The 25,983-nt window shown below is 44.6% G+C and overlaps 1 protein-coding gene across 4 annotated transcripts in view; it reads right to left on the bottom strand.

Moving 5' to 3' along the window:
• Nucleotides 1-670: 670 nt before the first annotated feature.
• The window catches only part of SLC6A16 (solute carrier family 6 member 16), a 42,799-nt gene continuing 17,486 nt past the window's right edge, over nucleotides 671-25,983 (bottom strand). For 3 of the 4 annotated variants that reach the window (XM_063701519.1, XM_063701520.1, XM_019014517.4), the window contains exons 2-12: nucleotides 22,727-23,235; nucleotides 22,149-22,306; nucleotides 21,836-21,962; nucleotides 21,450-21,625; nucleotides 21,099-21,209; nucleotides 20,672-20,913; nucleotides 5,397-5,583; nucleotides 4,857-5,058; nucleotides 4,252-4,411; nucleotides 1,633-1,795; nucleotides 671-1,420 (exon numbers count right to left, since the gene is read on the bottom strand). In XM_063701519.1, the coding sequence (XP_063557589.1) occupies nucleotides 1,151-1,420; nucleotides 1,633-1,795; nucleotides 4,252-4,411; nucleotides 4,857-5,058; nucleotides 5,397-5,583; nucleotides 20,672-20,913; nucleotides 21,099-21,209; nucleotides 21,450-21,625; nucleotides 21,836-21,962; nucleotides 22,149-22,306; nucleotides 22,727-23,235 (2,305 nt within the window). In that variant the 3' untranslated portion in view covers nucleotides 671-1,150. The remainder of the gene's footprint in view (nucleotides 1,421-1,632; nucleotides 1,796-4,251; nucleotides 4,412-4,856; nucleotides 5,059-5,396; nucleotides 5,584-20,671; nucleotides 20,914-21,098; nucleotides 21,210-21,449; nucleotides 21,626-21,835; nucleotides 21,963-22,148; nucleotides 22,307-22,726; nucleotides 23,236-25,983) is intronic. The other variant, XM_055369958.2, reaches the window with a different exon arrangement.

The following is a 25,983-nucleotide window of genomic DNA, read 5'->3' as shown; positions in this document are numbered from 1 at the left end:
TTGCATCAGCATGACCTGGATGTGAGATCTGGAGTCAAAGGAGATCATTATGGAGCTTTAAAATTTGACTCCCCTCCTAGATTTTGGACTTGCATGGGCCCTGTAACCCCTTTGTTTTGGCCAATTTCTCTCATTTGGAATGGCTGTATTTACCTGATACCAGTACCCCCATTGTATCTAGGAAGTAACTAGCTTGTTTTTGATTTTACAGGCTCATAGGTGGAAGGGACTTGCCTTGTCTCAGATGACACTTTGGACTTTTGGATTAATGCTGAAATGAGTTGAGACATTGGGGGACTGTTGGGAAGGCATGATTGCTTTTGAAATGTGAGGACGAGATTTGGAGGGGCCAGGGGCAGAATGATATGGTTTCACTGTGTCTCCATTTAAATATCAACTTCAATTATATCTCCCAGAATTCCCACGTGTTATGGGAGGGACCCAGGGGAGGTAATTGAATCATGGGGGCTGGTCTTTTCCATCCTAATCTCTTGATAGTGAATAAGTCTCATGAGATCTAATGGGTTTATCAGGGGTTTCCACTTTTGCTTCTTCCTCATTTTTTCTCTTGCTGCCATCATGTAAGAAGTGCCTTTCACCTCCCGCCATGATTGAGGCCTCCCCAACCATGTGGAACTGTAAGTCCAGTTAAACCTCTTTTTGTTCCCAGTTTCAGGTATGTCTTTATTAGCAGTGTGAAAATGAACTAATACAGACTGGGAGCCTTGTGACAGGAAAACTGAACATCTGAGACATCTATAGGAAAAAAAGATCTGCTTACATCCAGTCCTTGGAGTTCCAGTAGACTGATTGGTTGACCAACAGCATTGCTCCTCCAGCTCCATTCCAGGAGACAGGCACCCCAGAAGTAGCAGGACTGGTAGACATCACTAGTATTGTATATGCGTTGTGCATGTATGTGTGTTGAGGAAGAGAATGGGGAAAACAATGATGGTGGTCACCAGGTAAGATGGGACCCAGGAAGGGATTGCAAGTCCAGGCCCCATGAACCCCCCCCCAAAGAATGCCCCTCCTCTTGGAAATAAAAGTGGTTCTGGATCCAGGGAGATCAACAGTTGCAAGCTGATATTAAGAGTTGCCTATTGGATCTGTTCTAAGGGATATGTTATGTGAAGCCAAATTAATGAAGTTAGGAAGTCACATTACAAGTTGATGGGTACTTTGTTTCATCAACTTGTAGAATTTCTTCCTTTTGAACCTCTTTACTGGGTGTTAGCTGGTGATTTAGTGGTAGGGATGTGGAGGCTGTCATAGGCCCATCTCCGCTCTTGGGCCTGAAGGGAATCCTATGTATGCGGCAGTATACAAAGTATGCAGGGATGGGGAGGATGACAATGGCAAAAAGGGTGATCATCAAGAGCAGTGCCCATGGTGGGTATGGTCGAAGCACCTCTTTTGACTGTGGAGAGATGGGAAAAGGGTTCAGAATATCAAAATCCCCAAGAGAAGAGGAAGAGTTGTGGAGGGGAAGGATGGGTGGGGAACCAAAGCAGAAAACCCATGAGTCTTCGGGCAGTAAGAGAATGAGATGACTGGGTTCTTTCACCCAGAGTGAATTGAAAGGTCTGGCCCCCACTCCCAAAGGGGTTCTGGGTCCTGGGGGAGGCTCACAGTGCTTGAGTCCCAGGACATGTAGGTGATCGGCTTCATACAAAGATGAACCATCGTGGTCACAAAGATGATTAGCAGCACAACTGGACACAGATGGGGCCACAGCCAACCAAAGATGGGAGAGATGGGGTGGCCCAACAGGATCGTCAGGTCTGCAAGGAACCTGGAGAAGGGCCACCAGAGTGTGGGATGCCCAGTTAGGCCTCACCACCTTGGAGGCAGGGCCAGCCCAACCCTGGCATCTTTCAAACATTCTATTGTATCTCTAATCTCCTGTTTCATGTCAAGTCTTGTCCTCTCTCATCTTCCCCCTAGTCAGTCTGTCTTCTATCCTAACCCAAGAAACTTTTCCAAACACCCCTCTCCTGCTCAAGAACTTTCCATGGGTATCCAATGGCCTCAGGAGAAAGGCCAAGTCTCTTTCATTCATCCCATAAATATGAGAATGTCTACGATGTGCCAGGAACTCTTCTAAGTGCTGGATATCCAGCAGTGAACAACACAGATAAAAGACAGTGGCATTTGGCCCTTGGTGAACTTATCTAGTTTATTTCAGCCACCTATCCAGTCTCCTTTAGTACATATTCTCAATCTCAATAAATATACAAGTGGGGTCTTTTGGTCTAGGGTGCCCATCACCCTATCTCTACCTATTCATCTGTCCAGGCTCTGCTCAAGCATCCTCTTCTCTAGGCCACTTTCCCTAACTCTCCAGTCTTCCTTAACTAACCATCTATGCCCCCGGAGTTTCCCTGGCTACCTCTACTATAGACTTACCACCGGGTACTGGGATTTTCTGCTTATATACATCTTTCTCTTTGGACTCTGAGCTCTTTGAGAAGAGTATCTCAATGTAAGTCATTCACATCCCAGTACCACAAGGCTTTCCTGACACAAAGTCTCAAGAAAATGTTTGTTGGGTGAGTTAATAAATGAGTTCATAAGTGAGCAAACTGACTCCAAGAACCACTATCAGATGAAAATGCTGAGGCTTTCACCCCTGAATTATACCAGAAACTCTTCTAAGTGCTGGATATCCAGCACTGAACACAGATAAAAGAAAGTGGCATTAGGCCCTTGGTGAACTTATCTAGTTTATTTCAGCCACCTATCCAGTCTCCTTTAGTACATATTCTCAATCTCAATAAATATACAAGTGGGGTCTTTTGGTCTAGGGTGCCCATCACCCTATCTCCACCTATTCATCTGTCCAGGCTCTGCTCAAGCATCCTCTCCTCTAGGCCACCTTCCCTAACTCTCCAGTCTTCCTTAACTAACCATCTGTGCCCCCGGAGTTGCCCTGGCTACCTCTACTATAGACTTACATTCCACAGCTATATCTTGAAGGTCTCACTCCCAGATTATCTTGTTCTCTTTCCCAGGTAGCTCTACCTTCCAGAATCAGACCACTTCTCTTAATCCACAACTCTTCTACTTTTGACCAAGCCATTCTTAGCTCTCACTTGAAATATTACATAGCTTTCACCAGGCAGGGTGGCTCACGCTTGTAATCCTAGCACTTTGGGAGGCTGAGGCAGGTGATCACGAGGTCAAGAGTTCGAGACCAGCCTGGCCAACATGGTGAAACCCCGTCTCTACTAAGAATACAAAAATTAGCCAGGCGTGGTGGTGCATGCCTGTAATCCCAGCTACTCAGAAGGCTGAGGGAGGAGAATTGCTTGAACCCGGGAGGCGGAGGTTGCAGTGAGCTGAGATCGCACCACTGCACTCCAGCCTGGGCAACAGAGCAAGACTCCATCTCAAAAAGAAAAAAAAAAAAGAAATATTACATAGCTTCCAACTCTTATCCTGGCTTCACTCTTGACTCTTCCTGGTCTGTTCTCCAGACAGCAGCCATAGATACCTTTTTAAAAAACAAATCTAATAATGGCACTCCCACCTGAAAATGTCATTCTCCTACTCAAAACCCTCCAATGCTTCATCTGCCATTCTGCATACAAAGCTGAGTCCTATCGTGGCTTAAAAAACCCTACATGACTTGGCCACCATCACTTCTTTAGCCCCATCTCCTAATATCTTCTATTCCAGCCTCTCTGACTTCCTTGTTTCTCAAAAACTCTAGGCATTATGCTTCCTCTGGCCTTGGTAATTTCTGTTTCCCTGCAGGGAGCACTTTCCTCAAAATCTTGTCATGACTCCCTCCCTCCTATCATTCAGGAGTCTGCTCACATGTCACCCTATCGGAAGGGCCCTCCCTGAAGTCGTATGTGACTTGGTGCCCACACACACTCCCACTATGGGCCATCTGACCTCATCCTTTGATTCCTCCTATCGCCTGTATTTATTCTCAACGTTTTTATTCTTTATTTGCTAAGTTGGTTATTGTCTCTCTAGACCACTAAAATGCAAGCTTTCTGAGAATAGGAATACTTCTTTTATTCAATGCCCCTATACCTGATGACTAAAATAGTGCCTGGCACATATTCAGCACCCAAAATATATGCGAAAATGGATGAATGAATAAAAAGATTTCCCAGAAGACTCTGAAATTAAGGGTCCCTATGTCACACTAGGTGGGTTGACAGTAGAGGCAACAAGAAAGGGGTCACCCTTCCCTATAGTCCCATGCTTTGTGAGAACCTGGGCTTAGGACATCACCTCCTGGCCCCATAGGCCCAGGATACAGCCATGGTTTCAAATACGACAATGACGATGATGGGGAAGACTATCCAGTAGTCACTCAGCAGTCTGATGAAGTAGCTGCCTGAAGGTCGAGTGAAGAAGAGGCCGCACACGAACATGAGCAAAAAGACTCCCACTGGAGAAAACATGAGATCTGGATCAAGGTTAGAAGTCAGAGCTGGGTGACAAGGGCTAAGTAGAGGTCATAGACCAGGGCTGGTGGCAGACCCAGTGGTAGCCGGGCAAGGTGGATTACATCTGTAATCCAAGCATTTTGGGAAGCCGAAGTGGGCAGATTCCTTAAGCTCAGGAGTCTGAGACCAGCCAGGCAACATGGCGAAAGCCCATCTCTACAAAAGCTACAAAACTTAGCCGGGCGTGGTGATGCACGCCTATGGTCCCAACTACTGGGGAGGCTGAGGTGGGAGGATCACTTGAACCCAGGAGGCAGAAGTTGCAGTAAGCCGAGATCACACCACTGCACTCCAGCCTGGGCTACAGGGACCCTGTCCCAAAAAAAAGAGTCCCAGTGGTGTCAGGGGTCAGGGTCATTGTTAGGAGTAGGGCCTAGGTCAGAGTACCTATGAGCAGCTTTGTATGTTTCCTGAAGAAAGAGAAGGTGTCCTGGAGTGGAGTAATGATGCCCTGCATAATCCCTATTGCGCTGCTCAGCCCCATGGCCAGCAACATCAGGAAGAAGATAAAAGACCAGAAGACAGACGGAGGAAGGAAGGACATGGCTTCAACAAAGGACAGGAATGCAAACTTTGGGCCCTCGCTAGCCTGCAAAGAGAACAAAGAGGTGTTAAAGTGTCATTGAACTAAACAATAACAAAAAAATATAGACAGGTATACATTCTATCTTCCCTGGAAAACTCCTGAAAATCCCTGGATCACTGAGAAAATCAGATGTCCAAGCTAACCCCCTGACATGGAAAATCAATCCACCTAGCATTATCCATGGAAGGCCATTCCGCAAACTATAGTACTTTGTATTACTGAGAGCCACAGATGATTCTGGTGCTTCCGGGATTTTTGCTGGTGCTAATAAAAGCTAAAATTTCTGTTGTGCTAAAGGCTTTCAGGAACTCTAGGTTCCCCCCTCAGCTATGTTTACTGACCTTAAGAAACTGAGTCTCTATGTTGCACTCAGTCACCTCGCGGAGAACCATGCTTTTGATGTGCTGCGGAAGGCCACTGAGCCAGGCATTGTAGATGGAGGTTGGGTTGTAAAGCAGGTTGACAGGGGGCTTGGCGTCAGGAGGCAGTTTCCCTAGGTTTATCAGCTTTAAAAGTATTTCAACATTCCTGGGGATAGAGGGTGGAATCAAATCGAACCATTTGGCCCAGTAGGAGATAGTCTCCTTTTCCCTTATCTTCAAGATAAAAAAGGCTAACACTGGCTTAGCATTACTGATCTGGGTAAGATAGAGCCTGGGATGAATCCTAGAAGGCACCCGCCTTCAGGGACGTGAATTCGTTTGTGTGATCCTAGAGAATTTATGACCATGGGAGAGCCTAGGAGATGCATTTTCTACAGTCTTCTTGGGGACTCTGTGGTCTCTGCTCTAGTGATGGGGTTTCTTATTCACTGTCTACCTTCCCTCTCTACTGAGACTAATGGGTAAAAGCCAACTTTCTAAAGTTCCTATTACAGCATGTCCAGGAGCACACAGACTATGATCATAATGTTCCCATGGAGTCGTGCTGTGTGACAGCAACTGCTGGTTCGACTTTTTGATGTGAGCCCTGCTGACCATTTTGGCCTCATACGTCCCTGTGGCCCTCTTCACATTCCATGTTCTGGCCAGATTTAACTACTAACCGTATCAGGGCCCATCATACCCCCTCTCACACAATACCAACTCCACCCCCACCACCATTCTTCACTTGGCTAACTCCTACAAATCCTTAAAAATTCATCTCATTCATCGAGACCATCCTGGCCAACATGGTGAAACCCTGTCTCTACTAAAAATACAAAAATCAGCTGGGCATAGTGGCACGTGCCCGTAGTCCCAGCTATTTGGGAGACTGACGCAGGAGAATTGCTTGAACCTGGGAGGCAGAGGTTGCAGTGAGCCAAGATCGCACCACTGCCCTCCAGCCTGGGCGACAGCGAGACTCCATCTCAAAAAAAAAAAAAATTCAGCTCATTGCTCTGTAAGAACTGCAATGGACAGCTTGCCAAGGTTCACTGATAAAAGCAAAAGGCAAGCAAGTAGAGTTTGATCACATTTTAGAAAATAAAATACTATATGCTATTCCAGTAATAAGCTAGAGATTTGAACCAATTTTCTCATTGGAAATAATTTAAAAGGCTGGAAGATATTTTTAAATCTTCTAACAAAATAAAAATGTTGACAAGATAATAAGGAATTATCAGGCAAACATTGAAGTACAGGCAAAGCAGTGGAGAAAGGGGACTTCCAAAGATACTTTGTCCCAAAGATGTATGCCAAATACAACAAACTGGACCCGCAGTTTCCAATTTTATGACTTTTCAGATACAAAAGGGGGCCATGGAGACCAGATATAAAACACCAGAGCCTGCCCAAAATAAGGATCAGAATAGAAGTTCCCCTCTTAAATCTGACACTTCAAAGGGCTACACCTTCACAATAAAAATGAAGCAGAAGCTTGCTCCTGGCCCTTCTACACAACTGGGAATGCAAGGAAAGCTGTTTCAGAAATGATCTACAGATTTGATGCAATCCCAATTAACACCACAGAAGGCTTTTTATTTTCTTTTTCTTTTTTTTTTTGAGATGGAGCCTCACTCTGTCGCCCAGGCTGGAGTGCATTGGTGCGATCTCCGCTCACTGCAACCTCCGCCTCCCAAGTTCGAGTGATTCTCCTGCCTCAGCCTCCCAAGTAGCTGGGACAGGCGTGCGCCACCATGCCCAGCTAATTTTTGTATTTTTAGTAGAGACAGGGTTTCATCATGTTGGCCAGGCTGGTCTCAAACTCTGGACCTCAGGTGATCTGCCCGCCTCGGCCTCCCAAAGTGCTGGGATTACAGGCATGAGCCACCACACTCAGTCTGGGAAGGTAATTCTAAAATTTACTTGGAGAACAAAGATTTACAATAGTCAAAACAATTTTGGAAAAAAAATAGCACAGTTGGAGAACTCATACAATTTGATTTTAAGGTTTACTATAATACCTTAGTAATCAAAGCAGGGACGTATTGGTTTTAAAAAAATAGACATGTTAACTAATGATACTGAGTAGAGCCCAGAAACATATTGTGGACAACTAATTGTCAACGAAGATACCAAGGCAGCTTAATAAGAAAAGGATAGTCTTATTAACAAATAGTGCTAGAACAACTGAATATCTAAATAGAAAAAAATTTAATCTTGATCCTTGCCTTATACCTTATACAGAAATTTATGTGAAATAGATATCTAAACAGAAAAAGCAAAAACTTTAAAACACAGGAGAAAAATCTTTGCAACCTTGGCCAGGCGCGGTGGCTCATGCCTGTAATCCCAGAATTTTTGGAGGCTGAGGTGGGCAGATCACTTGAGGTCAGGAGTTTGAGACCAGCCTGGCCAACATGGTGAAACCCCATCTCTACTAAAAATATAAAAATTAGCCAAGCGTGGTGGCGGGCGCCTGTAGTCCCAGCTACTTGGGAGACTGAGACGGGAGAATCACTTGAGCCTGGGAGGCAGAGGCTGCAGTGAGCCAAGATCGTGCCACTGCACTCCAGCCTGGGCAACAGAGTGAGACCCTATCTCAAAAAATATATATATATTTGCAACTTTGAGGTAAACAGAACTGTCTTAGGATGTAAAAAGCTCAAAACATGAAAGAAAATTGATAAATTGGGCATCATCAAAATTATGTCTTTTCATCAAAAGGCTTCATTAACGAAAGACAAACCCCAGAATGAGATATAATATCCACAATATGTACAACTGACAAAGAACTTGCATTTAGGATATATAAAGAATGCTTACAACTCAATAATTTCACCGCCCAAAAAAAACCCTGATTTTTAAAATGGGCAGTAGACTTGAAAAGATACTTTACAAGACAAGTTCTGTAAAAGGCCAATAAGCACTTTCCAAGGTAGCCAACATTAGTAGTCCTGAGAAATAGGCAAATTAAAATCACAATGGCATACCACACCACACATCTGCCAGAATGGTTAAAATTAAAAAGCCTGATGTCATCAAGTATTGACAAGGATGTGGGACAACCAGAACTCTCAAACCATACTAGTAAGAATGGAAAACTGATTTAAAACCACTTTGGAAACAGTTCCACAAATTCTTATGAAATTAAACATACCGTTACCACGTAACCCAGTGACCCAATGATCCTTCTCTTAGGTGTTTATCCAAGAGAAATGAAAACATATGTCCATACAAGGACTTGTACATGAACTCTCAAAGCAGCTCTACTTGAGACAGCCCTAAACTGGAAACAACTCAGATGCCTCTGAGTAGGAGAATGGATAAAGAAATTGTGGTATAATCATAAAATGGAATAATACTTAGGAATAAAAAGGAACGAACCTCCAATACATCCAGTATCATAGATGAATACTAAAAACATGCTAAGTGAAAGAAGTCAGATATAAGAATGCATATAGTATGATTCTACTTACTCTGAAGAAAAAAAAAGACAAATCTAATCCATGATGATAGAAAACAGATTGGTGATTAATTGGGGCCAGGAGTGAGAGGAACATAGGTAGAAAATATGAGAGTTTCTAAGACCTAGATGATATAGTAAAAAGGTCTAACAAATGAGATGACATGGCCAGTGAGTCAGAGACAATATGTGAACAAACAATGGCTGAGAATTTTTGGAACTAATGAAAAAAGTAATCCATAGATGCAAGAAGCCAAAAGAATCCCAAGCAAAATAAAAGGAATTCCCCATTAGAAATATTACAGTGAAGGTGTAGAGAAACAATGTTAAAAGGTACCTGTGCATCAGCAAATAATTTATGAATTAAAAGTCCTTAAAAGCACTTGCAACAACAAAAATTGACAGACAAGTGGGATCCAATTAAACTGAAGAGCTTCTGCACAGCAAAAGAAACTCAACAAGAAGGAGAGAAAATATTTGCAAACTATGCATCCAACAATAGTCTCATATCCAGAATCTATGAGAAACTTAAGTAATTTGATAAGCAAAAAATAAATAACCCCATTTAAAAAATGGGCAAAGGACATGAACAGATACTTCTCAAAGGAAGATATACATGCAGCCAACAAATATATGAAAAAATGCTCACTGGTGTGTTTCTCACCACACCAATCAGAATGGCTATTAAAAAGACAAAAAATAACAGATGTTGGTGAGGCTGCAGAGGAAAGGGAATGCTTACACACTGTTGCTGGGAATGTAAATTAGTTCAGCCACTGTGGGAAGCAGTTTGGAGATTTCTCAAATAACTTAAAAGAGAACTACCATTCAACCCAGCAATCCCATTACAGGGTCTATATACCCAAAGGAAAATAAATCGTTCTACCAAAAAGATACATGTACTCATATGTTTATCACAGTACTATTCACAATAGCAAAGACATGAAATCAAGCTAGATGCCCAACAATGGTAGATAAAGAAAATGTGATACATATATACTGTGGAATACTATGCTGCCATGAAAAAGAACAAAATCATGTCCTTTGCAGCAATATGGATGCAGCTGGAGGCTATTATCCTAAGTGAATTAACATAGGAATAGAAAACCGGCCGGGTGTGGTGGCTCATGCCTGTAATCCCAGCATTTGGGAGGCAGAGGCAGGCAGATCACGAGGTCAGGAGATCAAGACCATCCTGGCTAACACGGTGAAACCCCGTCTCTACTAAAAATACTAAAAAATTAGCCGGGCATGGTGGTGGGCACCTGTAGTCCCAGCTACTCGGGAGGCTGAGGCAGGAGAATCATTTGAACCCAGGAGGTGGAGGTTGCAGTGAGCCGAGATCACGCCACTGCACTCCAGCCTGGGCAACAGAGCGAGACTCCATCTCAAAAAAGAAAGAAGAAAGAAAAAAAAGAAAGAAAGAAAAGAAAAGAAAGAGATAGAAAGAAAGAAAGAAAGAAAGAAAGAAAGAAAGAAAGAAAGAAAGAAAATCAAATACCACATATTGTCACTTACAAATGGGAGCTAAACATTGAGTGCACATGGACATAAAGATGGCAGCAATAGACACTGAAGACTACTAGAAGGAGGAAGAACGGAGGGGAATGAGGATTCAAAAACTACCTATTGGATACTATGCTCACTAGCTGGGTGATGGGATAATTCATACCCTAAACTTCAGCAACACACAATTTACCCATGTCCCAAACCTGTAGATGTACCCTCTGAAACTAAAAAAAAAAAAAGTTGAAAAGGTAAAAAAGGTTGTTTGTGAAAAAGACAAATTACCTTCAAACTGACAACTGAATTCTCAACAGCCATAAAGAAAGCTGGGGGCCGGGCGCGGTGGTTCATGCCTGTAATCCCAGCACTTTGGGAGGCCGAGGTGGGCGGATCACAAGGTCAGGAGATTGAGACCATTCTGGCTAACATGGTGAAACCCCGTCTCTACTAAAAATACAAAAAATTAGCCGGGCGTGGTGGCGGGCGCCTGTAGTCCCAGCTACTCGGGAGGCTGAGGCAGGAGAATGGCGTGAACCCGGGAGGCAGAGGTTACAGTGAGCCGAGATCGCACCACTGCTGTCCAGCCTGGGCGACAGAGCGAGACTCCGTCTCAAAAAAAAAAAAAAAAGAAAGCTGAAAGATGCCAGAAGCGGACTCATGCCTGTAATCCCAGGATTTTGGGAGGATGAGGCAAACCGATCACTTGATGTCAGGAATTCGAGACCAGCCTAAGCAACATGAGGAAACTCTGTCTCTACTAAAAATATAAAAATTAGCCTGGCGTGGTGGCATGTGCCTGTAGTCCCAGCTACTCAGGAGGCTGAGGCACAAGAATTGCTTGAACCTGGGAGGCGGAGGTTGCAGTGAGCCGAAAGCCTGGGTGACAGAGGGAGGCTTGGTGTAAAAAAAAAAAAAGAAAGAAAGAAAGAGAAAGCTGAAAGATAGTAGGCTATCTTCAATGTGCTAGGGGGGAAAAAAAAAAAGCACTGCCAAGCTAGCAATCTATATCCAGATACAATAGATTTCAAAACACAGTGAAAGATATTTTCAGAAAAGAAAAGTAGGGAATTGGCCACTAGCAGACTATCACTAAAGAACAATTTAGGCTGGGCATGGTGGCTCACGCCTGTAATCCCAGCTCTTTGGGAGGCCAAGGCAGGTGGATCACCTGAGGTCAGGAGTTCAAGACCAGCCTGGCCAACATGGTGAAACCCCGTCTCTACTAAAAATATAAAAACTAGCCAGGCGTGGTGGTGGGCACCTGTAATCCCAGCTACTTGGGAGGCTGAGGCAGGAAACTGCAGTGAGCTGACACAGTGCCGCTGCACTCTAGCCTCAGCGACAGAGTGAGACTCTGTCTCAAAAAAAAAAAAAAAAAAAAAAAAAAGAGTAATTTAAAGGATATTCAAGTAGAAGGAAATCCCTCATGGAAGGGCCAGGATGCAAGATAGAATAAAGATCAAAGAAAGCAATAAATAGGAAGTAGTACATCTAATTGAACATTAACCATATAATAAAACAATAATATCTTTGCATTTTAGCAAAATAATATGAAATAAAAATACATGAGGTGCATGCTTGTAATCCCAGCTACTTGAGAGGCTGAGGCAGGAGAATCACTTGAACCCAGGAGGCAAAGGTTGCAGTGAGCTGAGATTGCACCACTGCTCTCCAGCCTGGGTGACAAAGTAAGACTCCGTCTCAAAACAAAACAAAACAAAACAAAAACATGATATAACATTCAAATGTAAGTTAGGAATGCATGTAAATGGATATAAAGAGTTTTGGAGCCCTTATCTTGAGAGACAGTGAAGTACTGATTACCTTTAAACATCGATAAATTAAGAATGCATATTGTGAATTCTGGGGAAATCACTAAATCACTGAAAGAACAGAAAACAGAGTGGATAACTTCCAGACTAGTGGAGGAAAAAAAAAATGGAATGATAAATAACTACTAAGTCAATCCAAAAGAAGGCAAGAAAAGAGAAAAAACAAAATACAGACCAGGAGAAACAAATAGCAAAGTAAGATGGGAGACAGAGCCAATTATTTCCTATCATGATGGCAGAGAAAGGGATCCAGCCTCCCTTTCTCTATAAAGAGCAACAATTTGGCAACTATCCTTGAACAAAAATTACTCTGGGCCGGGCGCGGTGGCTCATGCCTGTAATCCCAGCACTTTGGGAGGTTGAGGCGAGAGGATCACTTGAGGTCAGGAGTTCGAGACCAGCCTGGCCAACATGGGGAAACCCCGTCTCTACAAAAAATACAAAAATTAGCTGGGCATGGTGGCGCGTTCCTGTAATCCCAGCTACTTGGGAGGCTGAGACAGGAGAATTGCTTGATTCCGGGAGGCGGAGGTTGCGTGAGCCGAGATCAGGCCACTGCACTCCAGCCTGGAAGTCAGCAAGACTCCGTCTCAAAAATAAATAAATAAATAAAATAAAATAAAAATTACTCTGGAAGAATTGAGAAGTCGGCTTCAGCTGACTTTTAGTGGGAGAAAGAACCCTAGAAAAACCCACACAGAAAGGGTGGAAAGAACAATTCCATTTTGCCCACATCACCCCATCCCCCGAGCCAGCACTGCTCAGCATGGAGAGGGAATTCCCTGGCTCGCATAACCCTCTTTCAGGGATAATGAGAGCAGGCTGTACCACCAGCTTCCCCAGTGTTTTGGGACTCTGCCCAACCAGCTTCAGTTTCACTCCATTCACATTTCCGTGGAGACTGGCATTGCCGAGACATATGGAGATAATGGGGAACCAAGAAGTGGGACAGGCTGTCAGTATCAGCCATGCTGGTGGGAGCCACAGCGTCCCCTAGTGGCCTGCTCAACACGGGACTCTAGCAGACTTCTGTACTGAGGACCTCAACAGCACTCCTGGCCACTGTGCAGCTCCCCACAGTTTTCACCACCAAGGACACCTTGGTGTTACCAATGGCTGATGCCAGCACCATTTTCTGCAGAGGAACCAAGCAGCTTTCACAACTGAGGAAACCAACTGCCAGCATTGCAGCAGCAAAAGCCCTGTAGTTTTTTCCACCTTCACAGTCTCCAGGTGTCTGGCCCTCTAATTTCTCCTTCCTCTGTCCCTGAAACCACCTAAGCTGTTCAATACCATGGTCACCCAGACCAGACCCAGGGACTCACCCCAGTGGCCATCGCATTCTCTGGGTGCCTAAGCCAATACCCCTCCTCTATGGAGTCACCCCAGCTGCTGCCTCTACAAGTGCTCTGAGCCAAGGACCCAGCACAGCTACCATGCATGTGCCTGCACACAGCCATGCCTCCCCATCCCCAGGTTCTAACTCCAGCATCACGTTTGCACCCTCAGCTAGGCCCTGCGGCTGCATGTGCACACACGCCTCCAGCTCAGCCCTGCAACTGCCCACGTACATACAGATGGCCTGACCTCTGTGGCCAGACTGCAGCAGGCCCCTGCAGTTAGGCACAAGCTGTCAGGCCCCACTGCCACATGCATGCCCTTAGTCAACCCCAGCCCCTGCCTCTGACTCCACCCCTTGCCACCATTAATGAGCCTGCAACTAGCCTCTGCTGCCATGCTTGTGCCTACAGCCAGCCTCTGCAGCAGAGTGTGTGCACACCACTGACCCCAGCCTCCACTGCTGCGAGTCCTGGCCCCTAGATGCTAGGCAAGAGGCACAGCTGAGATCCCAGAAAACTCTGTGGGAGCTTCACAGCCACTGTGGACCTCCCACAGCTGTTGCCACCAAGGACCATGCAGGTGTCAACATCACAGCCCCCAGCTGCCTGTGCTAACAAGACTCTGTGTCCCTCCAACCTGGACCTACCACATGCACCCCCACCCACAGTTGGCACTCTGTGCCACTGGACCCAGTGCCAGAGAGCACCACTCTTCTCCCCAAAAAAAGCATTTGAAGTTAATGCTTCTTCAGATGCTTTTCTCAAGACTATAAAAATCATGAAGAATTGGAGAATCATGACAACACCAAAGGAAAACAATAAACTTCCATTAGCTGACTCCAAAGAATAGCAGATCCACTAATTGCCTGACAAAGAATTCACAATAATGGTTCTAAAGAATCTCAGTTAATTATAAAAGAACACAGAAAACAATTTAACAATATCAGGAAAACAACAGAACAACGAAAGAAGAGGCTAAACAAAGGCACTAAAAACATGAAAAAGAACCAAACAAACATTTTTGAGCTGAAGAATAACAATAAACAAAAAATACAATAGATGGCTTCAACAGCTGACTAGAAAAGCAGAAGAAAGAATAAGCAAATTCAAAGACATCATTTTAAATCATCCAGTCAGAGGAGAAAAAGAAAAAGAAATGAAGATGACCAAAGAAAGTCTACAATATCTATGGGAGGCCATCAAGAGAACATTTACATAACAAGATTTACAGAGGAGAAGAGAGAAAAGGACAAAGTTTATTTTTAAAAATAGCTGAATACTTCCCTAATCTGGAGAAAGATACAAACATCCAGGTACAAGAAGTTCAGAGGTCTCTAATAAAATTCAACCCAAAGAAGAGTTCATTGAGACATATTATAAACAAATTATTTAAAACTGAAGACAAAGAATTCTGAAAGCAGAAAGAGAAAAGCATATCACATATAAGGGAGCCCGAGTACAAGTATCGACACATTTCTCAACAGAAATCTTGCAGTCCAGGAGAGAGTAAGATGATATATTCAAAGTGCTGAAAAAAAATCTGACAACCAAGAATACTTTAAAAAGTATGTAGGCCGGGCAGGGTGGCTCACGCCTGTAATACCAGCACTTTGGGAAGCCAAGGCAGGCGGATCATGAGGCCAGGAGTCCAAGACCAGCCTGGCCAATATAGGGTTTAGTAGAAACCCTGTCTCTACTAAGAATACAAAAATTGGCTGGGCATGGTGGTGCCCACCTGTAGTCCCAGCTACTTGGGAGGCTGAGGCAGGAGGATCGCTTGAACCCGGGAGGCGGAGGTTGCAGTGAGCTGAGATCACGCCACTGCACTCCAGCCTGAGTGACAGTGTGAGACTGTCTCAAAAAAAAAAAAAAAAGAAAAAAGAAAAAAAGCCACACCATTAGAATAGGTCTCATCTAATGCCCTTCAGTCATTTGATTTATACAAGTGATAAGGTTTGGGGCACAAAACTATTATCATATTACTATTAATTTTACTTTATATTTGCCCTTTTTAAAACTTTGTATCTGTCACTTGTTAAATTTTTACAGAAGTACAACTCCTAACAAAATAATGCTGGCCCAGCCAAACACTTTGAGATGATAACAAAAGACTATGGAACAGACAAAATTGAACTTCATAATGGACCTCAGATAGACTTAGCCTAAGAGATGCTCCCTTCAAATGTCCCTTGTTGCTCAAATGTGGCTACAAGAGTTTGACACTGACTCCAAGTCACCCATCAGTCCCCTCAATGTGACATGAGACCAGCAACTGGGACAGACCCATCATGACATTGAGGGACAGGAAAACCCAAATATGAATGATTGATCAGTGATGCTTTTGGAGAAAGATCTTGATTAAAAGAGGAAATGTGAACGTTAATAGAATAAAATGGAGTCACTAATGTTAAGAAAGCCCTAGCAAATTGAGCCAAGGAAGGCCATGAAGAGAGGGTTCTCACACTTGTATGTCTGATTAGAAAAACAACTACAAAAACTATAACCATGCATAAAGGCCATTGCAACCTTACACACACAAAATATTCCTGCAGAAACATCTGCCCAACAAACGCCTATCCAACCTTGGACTGGTGTCACCGTTGTTATCAATCTCTGTAGTCAAGGAAAATTATTTCAAAACAATTATGTTATCCTCCTCATTTTTTTCCTTTAAAAACCTTTGTCGGCTGGGCGCGGTGGCTCAAGCCTGTAATCTCAGCACTTCGGGAGGCTGAGGCGGGCGGATCACCTGAGGTCGAAAGTTCGAGACCAGCCTGACCAACATGGAGAAACCCCGTCTCTACTAAAAATACAAAATTAGCCAGGCGTGGTGGCACATGCCTGTAATCCCAGCTACTCGGGAGGCTAAGGCAGGAGAATCTCTTGAACCTGGGACGTTCAATGCACTCCACCAGGTGGGAGAAAAGAATTTTAATATATACAACTGGAAAATGACTACATATCCAGAACATATAAAGAACTCCATAGAAAAAGACAGATCATCCAATATTTTTTTTAAATGGGCAAAAATGAACTTGACCACACATTTTGCTTTAAACTATGACAATACAAGTATTTGCACGAGTGAGGTAATGAGAACTTCCATACACACATTTCATATACATACAATTATAAATTGGCACAGATACTATGGAAAGTAATTTGGCATCATCTGTGAAGCTGTAGATATATGTGGTAGATTGAAGAAATACAGCCACAATATTTTGGAGCTCCTCCAATTAAGAGGTAAAGTCCATTTTTCACCTTTGGAATCTGGGGTAGCTTTTTTACTTCCTTCAACCAAGAAATGTAGCAGCAATGGAAGCAGTCCTATACTTCGCTTCAAGACACTTTGCTGAGTCTGCCTTTGTGCTCTGTGAGCTACCATGTGAAGAAGACCAAACTAGCCCCATGGAGAGGCCTCATGGAAGAGAGCAGCCCTTGCTGGCCAGCCAACTGACTACAAACAGGAGTGAACCCAGCCACCACCACTTAAAGAAGAGCAGTGCCGGCCGGGTGTGGTGGCTCACGCCTGTAATCCCAGCACTTTGGGAGGCCAAGGTGGGTGGATCACTTGAGGTCAGGAGTTTGAAACCATCCTGGTGAACATGGTGAAACCCCGTCTCTACTAAAAATACAAAAATCAGCTGGGTGTGGTGGTGGGTGCCTGTAATCCCAGCTACTCAGGAAGGTGAGGCGGGAGAATCGCTTGAACCCGGGAGGCGGAGGTTGCAGTGAGCCGAGATTGCACCATTACACTCCAGCCTGGGTGACAAAAGCAAAGATCTGTCTCAAAAAAAAAAAAAAAAGAAGAAGAAGAGCAGTGAGCAGCGCCATCCCTGCTGGGCTCAGCCCCCAGCCAACCCTCCAGCTAAATGCAGCCATGTCAGTGAACCCATACAAGCCCAGCAGAAGAGCTTTCCAGCCAACCCGCAGAATCATGAGATAAATCATTGTTGTTTTAATCCATTTACTTCCAGAGTGATTTGTTACCCAAGAATAGACAACTATGCCCCAACAATCTAACTCATATCCCAGAAAAATGTGCACATATGTAGTACATCAGGAACGTGCATAAGAATGTTTGCAGCAACATTGTTTTAATAGCATAAAACTGGAAAGACTCCAAATGTTATCAATAGTTGAATGGATTTTTTAAAACTGTGGTATATTCATATACTGAAACATTATACAGCATTTTAAAAGCACAGATTAGGCCTGGCATGGTGGCTCACGTCTGTAATCCCAGCACTTTGGGAGGCCAAGGCGGGTGGATCACGAGGTCAGAAGATCGAGACCGTCCTGGCTAACACGGTGAAACCCTGTCTCTGCTAAAAATACAAAAAATTAGCCGGGCATGGTGGTGGGCACCTGTAATCCCAGCTACTTGGGAGGCTGAGGCAAGAGAATGGTGTGAACCCAGGAGGCAGAGGTTGCAGTGAGCCGAGATCGCACCACTGCACTCCAGCCTGGGCAACAGAGTGAGACTCTGTCTCAAAAAAAAAAAAGAAAAAAAAAGAGCACAGATTAAAGTTATACACAATATGGATAAATATTACAAACATGTTGGATGAGAAAAAGAAAGCACAAAAGTAAGCAAAGAGAATGTATATATGAGGGAACAAATAACTAAACATATTGCTTTATATAAGTGGACAAATTATATTGCTTAGCTATGCATACGTAGATGATAGAATATAAAGAAAAACATTAATCACTATCCTTAGTTCTTTGTGTTTTTTTTTTACTTTTTTTTTTGAGAGACAGTCTCACTCTGTTGCCCAGGTGGAATGCAGTGGCACAATCTCAGCTCACTGCAGCCTCCACCTCCCAGGTTCAAGCAATTCTCCTGCTTTGGCCTCCTGAGTAGCTGGGACTACAGGTGTGTGCCACCACGCCTGGCTAATTTTTGTATTTGTTAGTAGAGATGGGGTTTACACCATATTGGCCAGGCTGGTTTCAAACTCCTGACCTCGTGATCCATCCGCCTCAGCCTCCCAAAGTGCTGGGATTATAGGCATGAGCCACCGCACCCGGCTTGTTTTTCTTTACATTTGATCATCTATGTATGCGTATCTACTAAGCAATATAGTAACCACTATCCTGACTTTTATGATGGTTACCTCTGGGAGGCAGTAAAGAGATTATGATTAGAAAAAGATACACAGAGAGCATCTAGGGTTATTCTAGTTCTTAATACAGGTGATGTTTACTTCATGGTTCGTTACACAGTACATCGTTTTATACACTTTTTTCTTTCTTTCTTTTTTTTTTTTTTGTTAGAGGCAGGGTCTCACCCAGCTGATTTCAAACTCCTGGGTTCAAGCAATCCTCCCACCTCAGCCTCCCTAAGAGCTGGCATTACAGGCGTGAGCCACTGCTCCCGGCCTTGTTTTATGCATTTTTCCATATGTAGGTAGTAGCTCATAATAAAAGGTTTTTTTGAAAATACACAAAAAACTACCATTACACTCCCACCAGACTGGAAACAATTTAAAAGTCCAACCAAGTTTAATCAAGTGTTGTGCAAAAAGTAGAACAAATGGAAGTCTCACACATCCCTGATGGGAGGGCAATGCATTACACCACTTTGAAAACCAGACAATATATGATAAAATTGAAGGGGAGCACACCCTACTCAGCAATTCCTTTCCTAACTATATGCTGTCAAGAACTCTTGCACACGCACACACGTATATTCCCAGGCATCTTCTAGAAGAAAATGGTGGTTATTTGTGAGGGTTAGGATTACTAGGAGAGGTCGGGCGCGGTGGCTCACGCCGGTAATCCCAGCTCTTTGGGAGGCAGAGGCAGGAGGATAGCTTGAGCCCAGGAGTTCAAGACCTGCCTGAGCAATATAGTGGGACCCTGTTCTCAAAAATTTAAATTAAAAAAAAAAAATCTGCTGGGAGAGAGAGGAAGAGGAGGAGGAAGCAAAAAAAAAAAAAAAAAAAAAAAGAAAAGAAAAGAAAAAAGAAAAAGAAAAAAAAGAAAAAAAAAAGATTACTGGGAGAAATTCAACTCAGGGTTGCCTCCTCTGGAAGGCCGCATCTGACTAGTCCAGACAGAATTAATGGCTCTGTCTCCTGTCCTCACCCATCACTTCAGTTACCAGTTAGCACAAGTTTTTGGCTGTCTCATTCTCCTTTCCTTCCCCCTCCAAAATTGAAAACTTAATGAAACAAGGACTGTGGTCTGATTCACCTGTCCAAGTCTCTGTTGTATAGAAAGAACACTTCCTAAATGTCTGTCTGATGGATGTTTTTGGAATTAATGCCTAAAAATAAGAAAAATAAGAAACAGGGGTGATCAGACAATCCAGGTTCTAGTACAGAGAATCCTTTTGGAGTTTCTGCTAGATTGACAGAAATCCCCAATTCAGGAGTTAACAGTTAAGAATGGGGGCCTTAGGGCGCAGTGGCTCACGCCTGTAATTGCAGCACTTTGGAAGGCTGAGGCAGGCGGATTATGAGGTCAGGAGATCGAGACCATCCTGGCTAACATGGCGAAACCCTGTCTTTACTAAAAATACAAAAAAATTAGCCAGGCCTGGTGACGGGCGCCTGTAGTCCCAGCTACTCAGGAGGCTGAGGCAGGAGAATGGCTTGAACCCAGGAGGCAGAGCTTGCAGTGAGCCGAGTTCGCGCCACTGCACTCCAGCCTGGGTGAAAGAGCGAGACTCCATCTCAAAAAATAAAAATAAAATAAAATAATGGGGGCCTTCTACTTCTCCATTTTTCCAAGGATAGCCTTGGAAGTCTCTGTGTGGTATGGTCTTGGATGGTATTTTGTTGTGTATCTGGGATTAGAGAAGCCTTCAATGTTTGCCATTTTTAGTACATCCCTCTTAGCATATCCACTCTGAGGTGGATAGCTGGCAATCTCTGAGTTTGAAGATTTATTTCTAGGGTGACAAAAGGCTCTGAGAAGGATAATATATGATAGGAGATTCTATTGTCTCCATTTTTAGCTATGGGGAAGGTAGAGGGCTTGCAAGTGCACCCAAGGTTGAAATGTGTGAACGTGGGTCTTTACAGCACCTTTAAGGTTAGGGTCTCAGGGTTTTAAAGTTCCCTGGGCTGGGACCCTTAACAAAGGGGCTGGCCTTACCTCTCACAGCAGCGATGTGTGATGACTGTCGCCCAGAAGCCCAGGACACAGAAGTTGAAAGATGTGAAAATCAACAAAGTGAGCAGGTTTATCACAGACACGAGAAAGGCATCACTGAGACAGTTGTTGGACTGGGGCATGTAGGAGGCTAAGGAGGCAACGGAGCCAAGGCCTATGCCTGTGTTAGACAAAACTTGACCCCCTGCTAGAGACCACACACTCATATTGTACACATCCGATATCTAAAAAAGAGAGAAGACAAGCATAAGGGGGCTGTAAAAGAAGAAGCAGAGGACAACTATAGTAGAAATGTTGCAGGGAGGAGAGAGGGAGATACAGACGTAAAGAATGGGGAAAGGAAGCTCTAAGAATAGGCAGCTGTGGTGCCCTACAAGGCCTGACGGGGGAGTGAGGAGATAGATTTCACCTTGGCAACCACCAACTGTTGAAGGCCAAATTTTGCCCCTTCCAGGAGTAGAGTCCGGATGAAGAAACCGACAATGATGAAACAGGGGAGCAGTACCAAGACATAGATTACCTGAATCGAGAGTGGGACATATCAGCAACTGTGTACCAGTAGGGGTCAACCAACAGTTAGGAGGTATCAAAAGTTCTGAGTCAGAAATGAGTAGGAGTTAGAAGAAAGCCTTCAGCAAGAGTCAGGGGCTAGGGGAGTAAAAGGCCAAAGGAGTAAGAGATTAGGAGATCAACAAGTAACAAATTGAGGTAAGGGCTAAAGCATCTGAGAATTTCAAGGAATCCAGTACCGGTGGCTCACCTTCCCAGTAGACTTGAGCCCATTGATCATGAAAGCACCAACAAGACACCAGCAAAGAAAGAAGGGCAGGACCAGACTGTAGACTGGTGACCCGCCATCCTCGATTCTGTCTGAGGCCTTCAAGGCCTGCTGGTACCAGAAGTATATGGAGGGTGTTGTCCGTTCACATTCAGGATCTGGGGGGACCTGGCTTTAGACATGCCTGCTAGACAAGGTATCCCCTCTTCTTCCTTATCCCCTCCCCCACCTCCCTTTTCTCTTTCCCTCTCCTATTTCTTTTTCCTTCTTCTTCCTCTTCCTTGTCCCTCCCCACTCTCTCCTCTTCCAAATTCCCTTCTACTTCTACTTCTCCATTTTTCCCTTCTCTTCTTTCACTTCCTCCTCACCAAAGCCACTAGAGTTCATCGTTAAGGGACATTTCTCCCATGGAACGGGAAACTGGAAGGACTGGCTCATGTAGAAGATGATCCAGGAATTGACCACATTGAAGTACAGGCCGAGGATGAAGCACACCTGGGGGCCAAGGAGGATATGGCTGGGGAGGAAGAGCAGGGACAGGAAAAGGGAGGGGATTTGACAGAGGATTGGGGAACCAAAGGGATCTGACCCATGGAGGTATTCACAGGGCGCATTTCAGGAGGAGGGTTGGGATGGGGGTGGGGTGTAAAAGTCGGGCCTGGGCAGCCATGGGCTCCTCACCATGAAGCTAGAATACCCCACACCACCAATCCAGGGGGCAATGATCTTCCATACACCCATGCCACCCTGACGCATGCTCTGACCAGCTGCCATCTCCAGGAAGAGAAGAGGAACCCCGACCAGGAACAGCATGAAGATGTAGATGGCAGCGAAACTGCCTGTGAAGAAGATTCAGGAGGGACTCTGAGAACCATGTGGCCTTTCAGTGCCTGGACTCCAGGAGCCCAGGAAAACATTCTCCCTACCAGCGACCTCTTCCAGGGCCACAGGCATCAGGGCTCACCCATGTCTACATCCCTCACGGTCCCAAGTGTCCAGTCCTCTGGCCCCCAAATCCTGGAAGACCCAAGTACCTAGTTTCCAGCCCATCTTGGGCCCAGGCCTCCAGCTTTGCCATCCCCATGTTCAGATACCCTGAACCTCTCATGATCCTAAGTGTCCAGGGACCTGGCTCCTATCCTGCTCAGAGCAGCAGGTCTTTAGTCTCTACATATCTCAGAAACATTCATGGTTAAAGCCTGGACAGGACTCTCCTGATTGCCCCTTGTGGACCCAGGTTTCCTGGTCCCCAGACTTACAGCCTCCACTGTTAAGCCACAGGTAGGCAAAGCGCCAGAGACAAGATGGCTTCATAGAGAAGCCCACCTGAGCCAGAATATACTCAGTTTTGCTGGACCAGAACGGACGGGCAAGGAGGACCTCACTCTCTTTCTTCTCTGTCATCTGCACCTTCTCATACATGGGTTTCTGGTTCAGGGCTGAGGCAGTTAAGGCCTCCAATACAGAAATTTGCTTGGGCTGACTGGTCCTGGCCTGAGCCTCGAAAGCACAGGCCTCCCAGGCCTGAGCCTCTGCAACCCGGGCTGCTGAAACTTGGGCCTCTGAGGTCCAAGATGTTGCAGACCAGGTCAATGAACCCTTGTCTTCCCACTTTTGACTTCCTGGGACACTGTCAGAAATCACTGTGCCAGTCCATGAGGTGTTTGCCAGCGAGGATGTCGAAGGCTGGGCCTCTGTCTTCATCTCAGACAGACTCTCTGGGGCAGCTCCCACTTCTGCAAGGGAGGGCTCATCTTCCTGAGGAGACCTGAAGGACACCAAAATCTGTAGATTTTAGATTTTAGAGTCAAGTAACTACTGAGTTACAAAACAATCCTCAACATCTCCTTAAAGCAAATTTTTATACCACCACTGACATTTAAAGCACAAAAAAATCTCTTGCATAAGTTTCACTTCTTAGAAATGTTTTCACGTGGTGGCTCATGCTTGTAATCCCAGCACTTTGGGATGCCGAGGAAGATGGATCACCTGAGGTCAGGAGTTCGAGACCAGCCTGGCCAACATGGTGAAACCCCGTCTCTACTAAAAATACAAAAATTAGCTGTGTATAGTGGCAGGCACCTGTAATCCCAGCTACTCGGGAGGCTGAGGCAGGAGAATCGCTTGAACCCAGGAGGCGTAGGTTGCAGTGAGCCGAGATCAGGCCACTGCACTCCAGCTTGGGAGATAGAGTGAGGCTCCATCTCAAAAAAAAAAAAAAAAAGAAAAGAAAAAAAAAAGAAATGTTTTCTTGTACAGGATAGGGATAGAGACAGACATACCCAAGAGTCAGGAATCCCTGCAATCAAAGGATTTCTTTTTTTTTTTTTTTCCACCTACTGGGTTCAACCGATTCTCCTGCCTCAGCCTCCCAAGTAGCTGGGATTACAGGTGCCCACTACCACACCTGACTAATTTTTGTATTTTTAGTAGAGCCAGGTTGGTCTTGAACTCCTGACCTCAAGTGATCCGCCCACCTCAGCCTCCCAAAGTGCTGGAATTACAGGTGTGAGCCACTGCACCCAGCCTGAAATAAAAGGATTTCTAAGAACACTGAAGTACTATTTACAGAGGGCTTCTGAATTTAAAAAGAAAATAAAACTAAACTAAACTAAACTAATTTAATACTAAATCTGCCTTGTAACCTTAGAAAAGTTACTTTACCTTTCTGAGCTTTCTAATCTGTAAAACACTCAGATCTCTGCTCAAATATAGCCTCACCAGAGATGCCTTCCCTGTCCACCTATCTAAAATAGCAGCTACCTACCCACAACTCTCTTTACTTCGTGGCATTTCTCATCTCCTGACTTTATTATCTATTGATTGTTAATTTATTCATTGTCCATCTCTGCCTACTGCTCTATCTCCAGCAAAAGGATGGTGTTCTACCTCACATCTAGGGCTATTCTCCTCCTTAGTCTCCAAGTTCCTGCCACTCTGAACTTCTGTTGGCTCTTCAAATACAAGAGAACGGGCAAGGAGTGTGCTGAAAAAAAAAAAAGTTACATGAAAGAGAGGAAGAGAGAGGGGAAACTGGAGTTTTCTTTCAGTGGGGGAAGGAGCATGCTTTTCAAAAGCAGAGGCAGTAGGTGGACCTCAAGGCAGCACTGGCACATTTGGGTGACATGGATAACTGCTTGTGAGACACAGCTTCCAAAGAGCTCTTTGTTACACAAGAAAATGCTTATAATTCAATTACAGGTTAAAAACATAAAACTAAGATACGAATTTCTATCTTTAGTTCTATCTCTACTACATTTAAAAATGCAATGAAAGGCTGAAAGGAAATACATCAATATACAGAAGATGATCAGGCCGGGCGCAGTGGCTCACGCCTGTAATCTGAGCTACTCAGGAGGCTGAGGCAGGAGGATCGTTTGAACACAGGAGGCGGAGGTTGCAATGAGCTGAGATCGCACGACTGCACTCCAGCCTGGGCAACCCTGTCCCAAAAAAAAAAAAAAAGATGATGATGGCTACAAATATGTTTATATCCTTATCCCTGCTTTTACATTAAATTTTTTAAAATCTTGTATTACTTTTTTTTCAGACGCAGGTTCTCACTCTGTCACCCAGGCTGGAATGCAGTGGCATGATCCACAGTTCACTGCAGCCTTGAACTCCTGGGTTCAAAGGATCCTCTCACCTTATCCTCCAAAGTACCTAGGACTATAGGCATGTGCCACCATACTCAGCTAATTTTTAAAAGTTTTTTTCAAGATGGGAGTCTCACTATGTTGCTCAGGCTGGCCTCGAACTCCTGTGCTCAAGTGAGTCTCCTGCCTCAGCCTCCAGAGTAGGTGGCATTACAGGCACAAGCCACCATTCCCCACTCACCTGTATTACTTTAATAATCAAGAAAAATACGGCCAGCCATGGTGATTCATGCCTGTAATCCCAGTACTTTGGGATGCCAAGGCAGGCGGATCACTTGAGGTCAGGAGTTTGAGACCAGCCTGGCCAACATGGCAAAACCCTATCTCTACTAAAAATACAAAAAAAAAAAAAAAAAAAAAAGCCAGACATGGTGGCAAGCACCTGTAATCCTAGTTACTAGGGAAGCTGACTTAGGAGAATCACTTGAATCGGGAGGCAGAGGTTACAGTGAGCCAAGATCATACCACTGTACTCCACCCTAGGTGACAGAGTAAGACTCTCTCAAAAAAATAATAATAATCAGCCGGGCGCAGTGGCTCACGCCTGTAATCCCAACACTTTGGGAGGCCGAGGTGGGCGGATCACCTGAGGTCAGGAGATCGAGACCATCCTGGCTAACACGGTGAAACCCCATCTCTACTAAAAGTACAAAAAATTAGCCAGGCGCAGTGTGGCGGGCGCCTGTAGTCCCAGCTACTCAGGAGGCTGAAGCAGGAGAATGGCGTGAACCTGGGAAGTGGAGTTTGCAGTGAGCTGAGATCACGCCACTACACTCCAGCCTGGGCGACAGAGCGAGACTCCGTCTCAAAAAAAAAAATCATAATCATAATCATAATCAAGAAAAAATATGTATTGATAA

Source organism: Gorilla gorilla, chromosome 20 (genome assembly GCF_029281585.2).
Source record: "Gorilla gorilla gorilla isolate KB3781 chromosome 20, NHGRI_mGorGor1-v2.1_pri, whole genome shotgun sequence".
NCBI classification, from domain to species: domain Eukaryota; kingdom Metazoa; phylum Chordata; class Mammalia; order Primates; family Hominidae; genus Gorilla; species Gorilla gorilla.
This window is presented reverse-complemented; position numbering and strand designations above follow the sequence as displayed.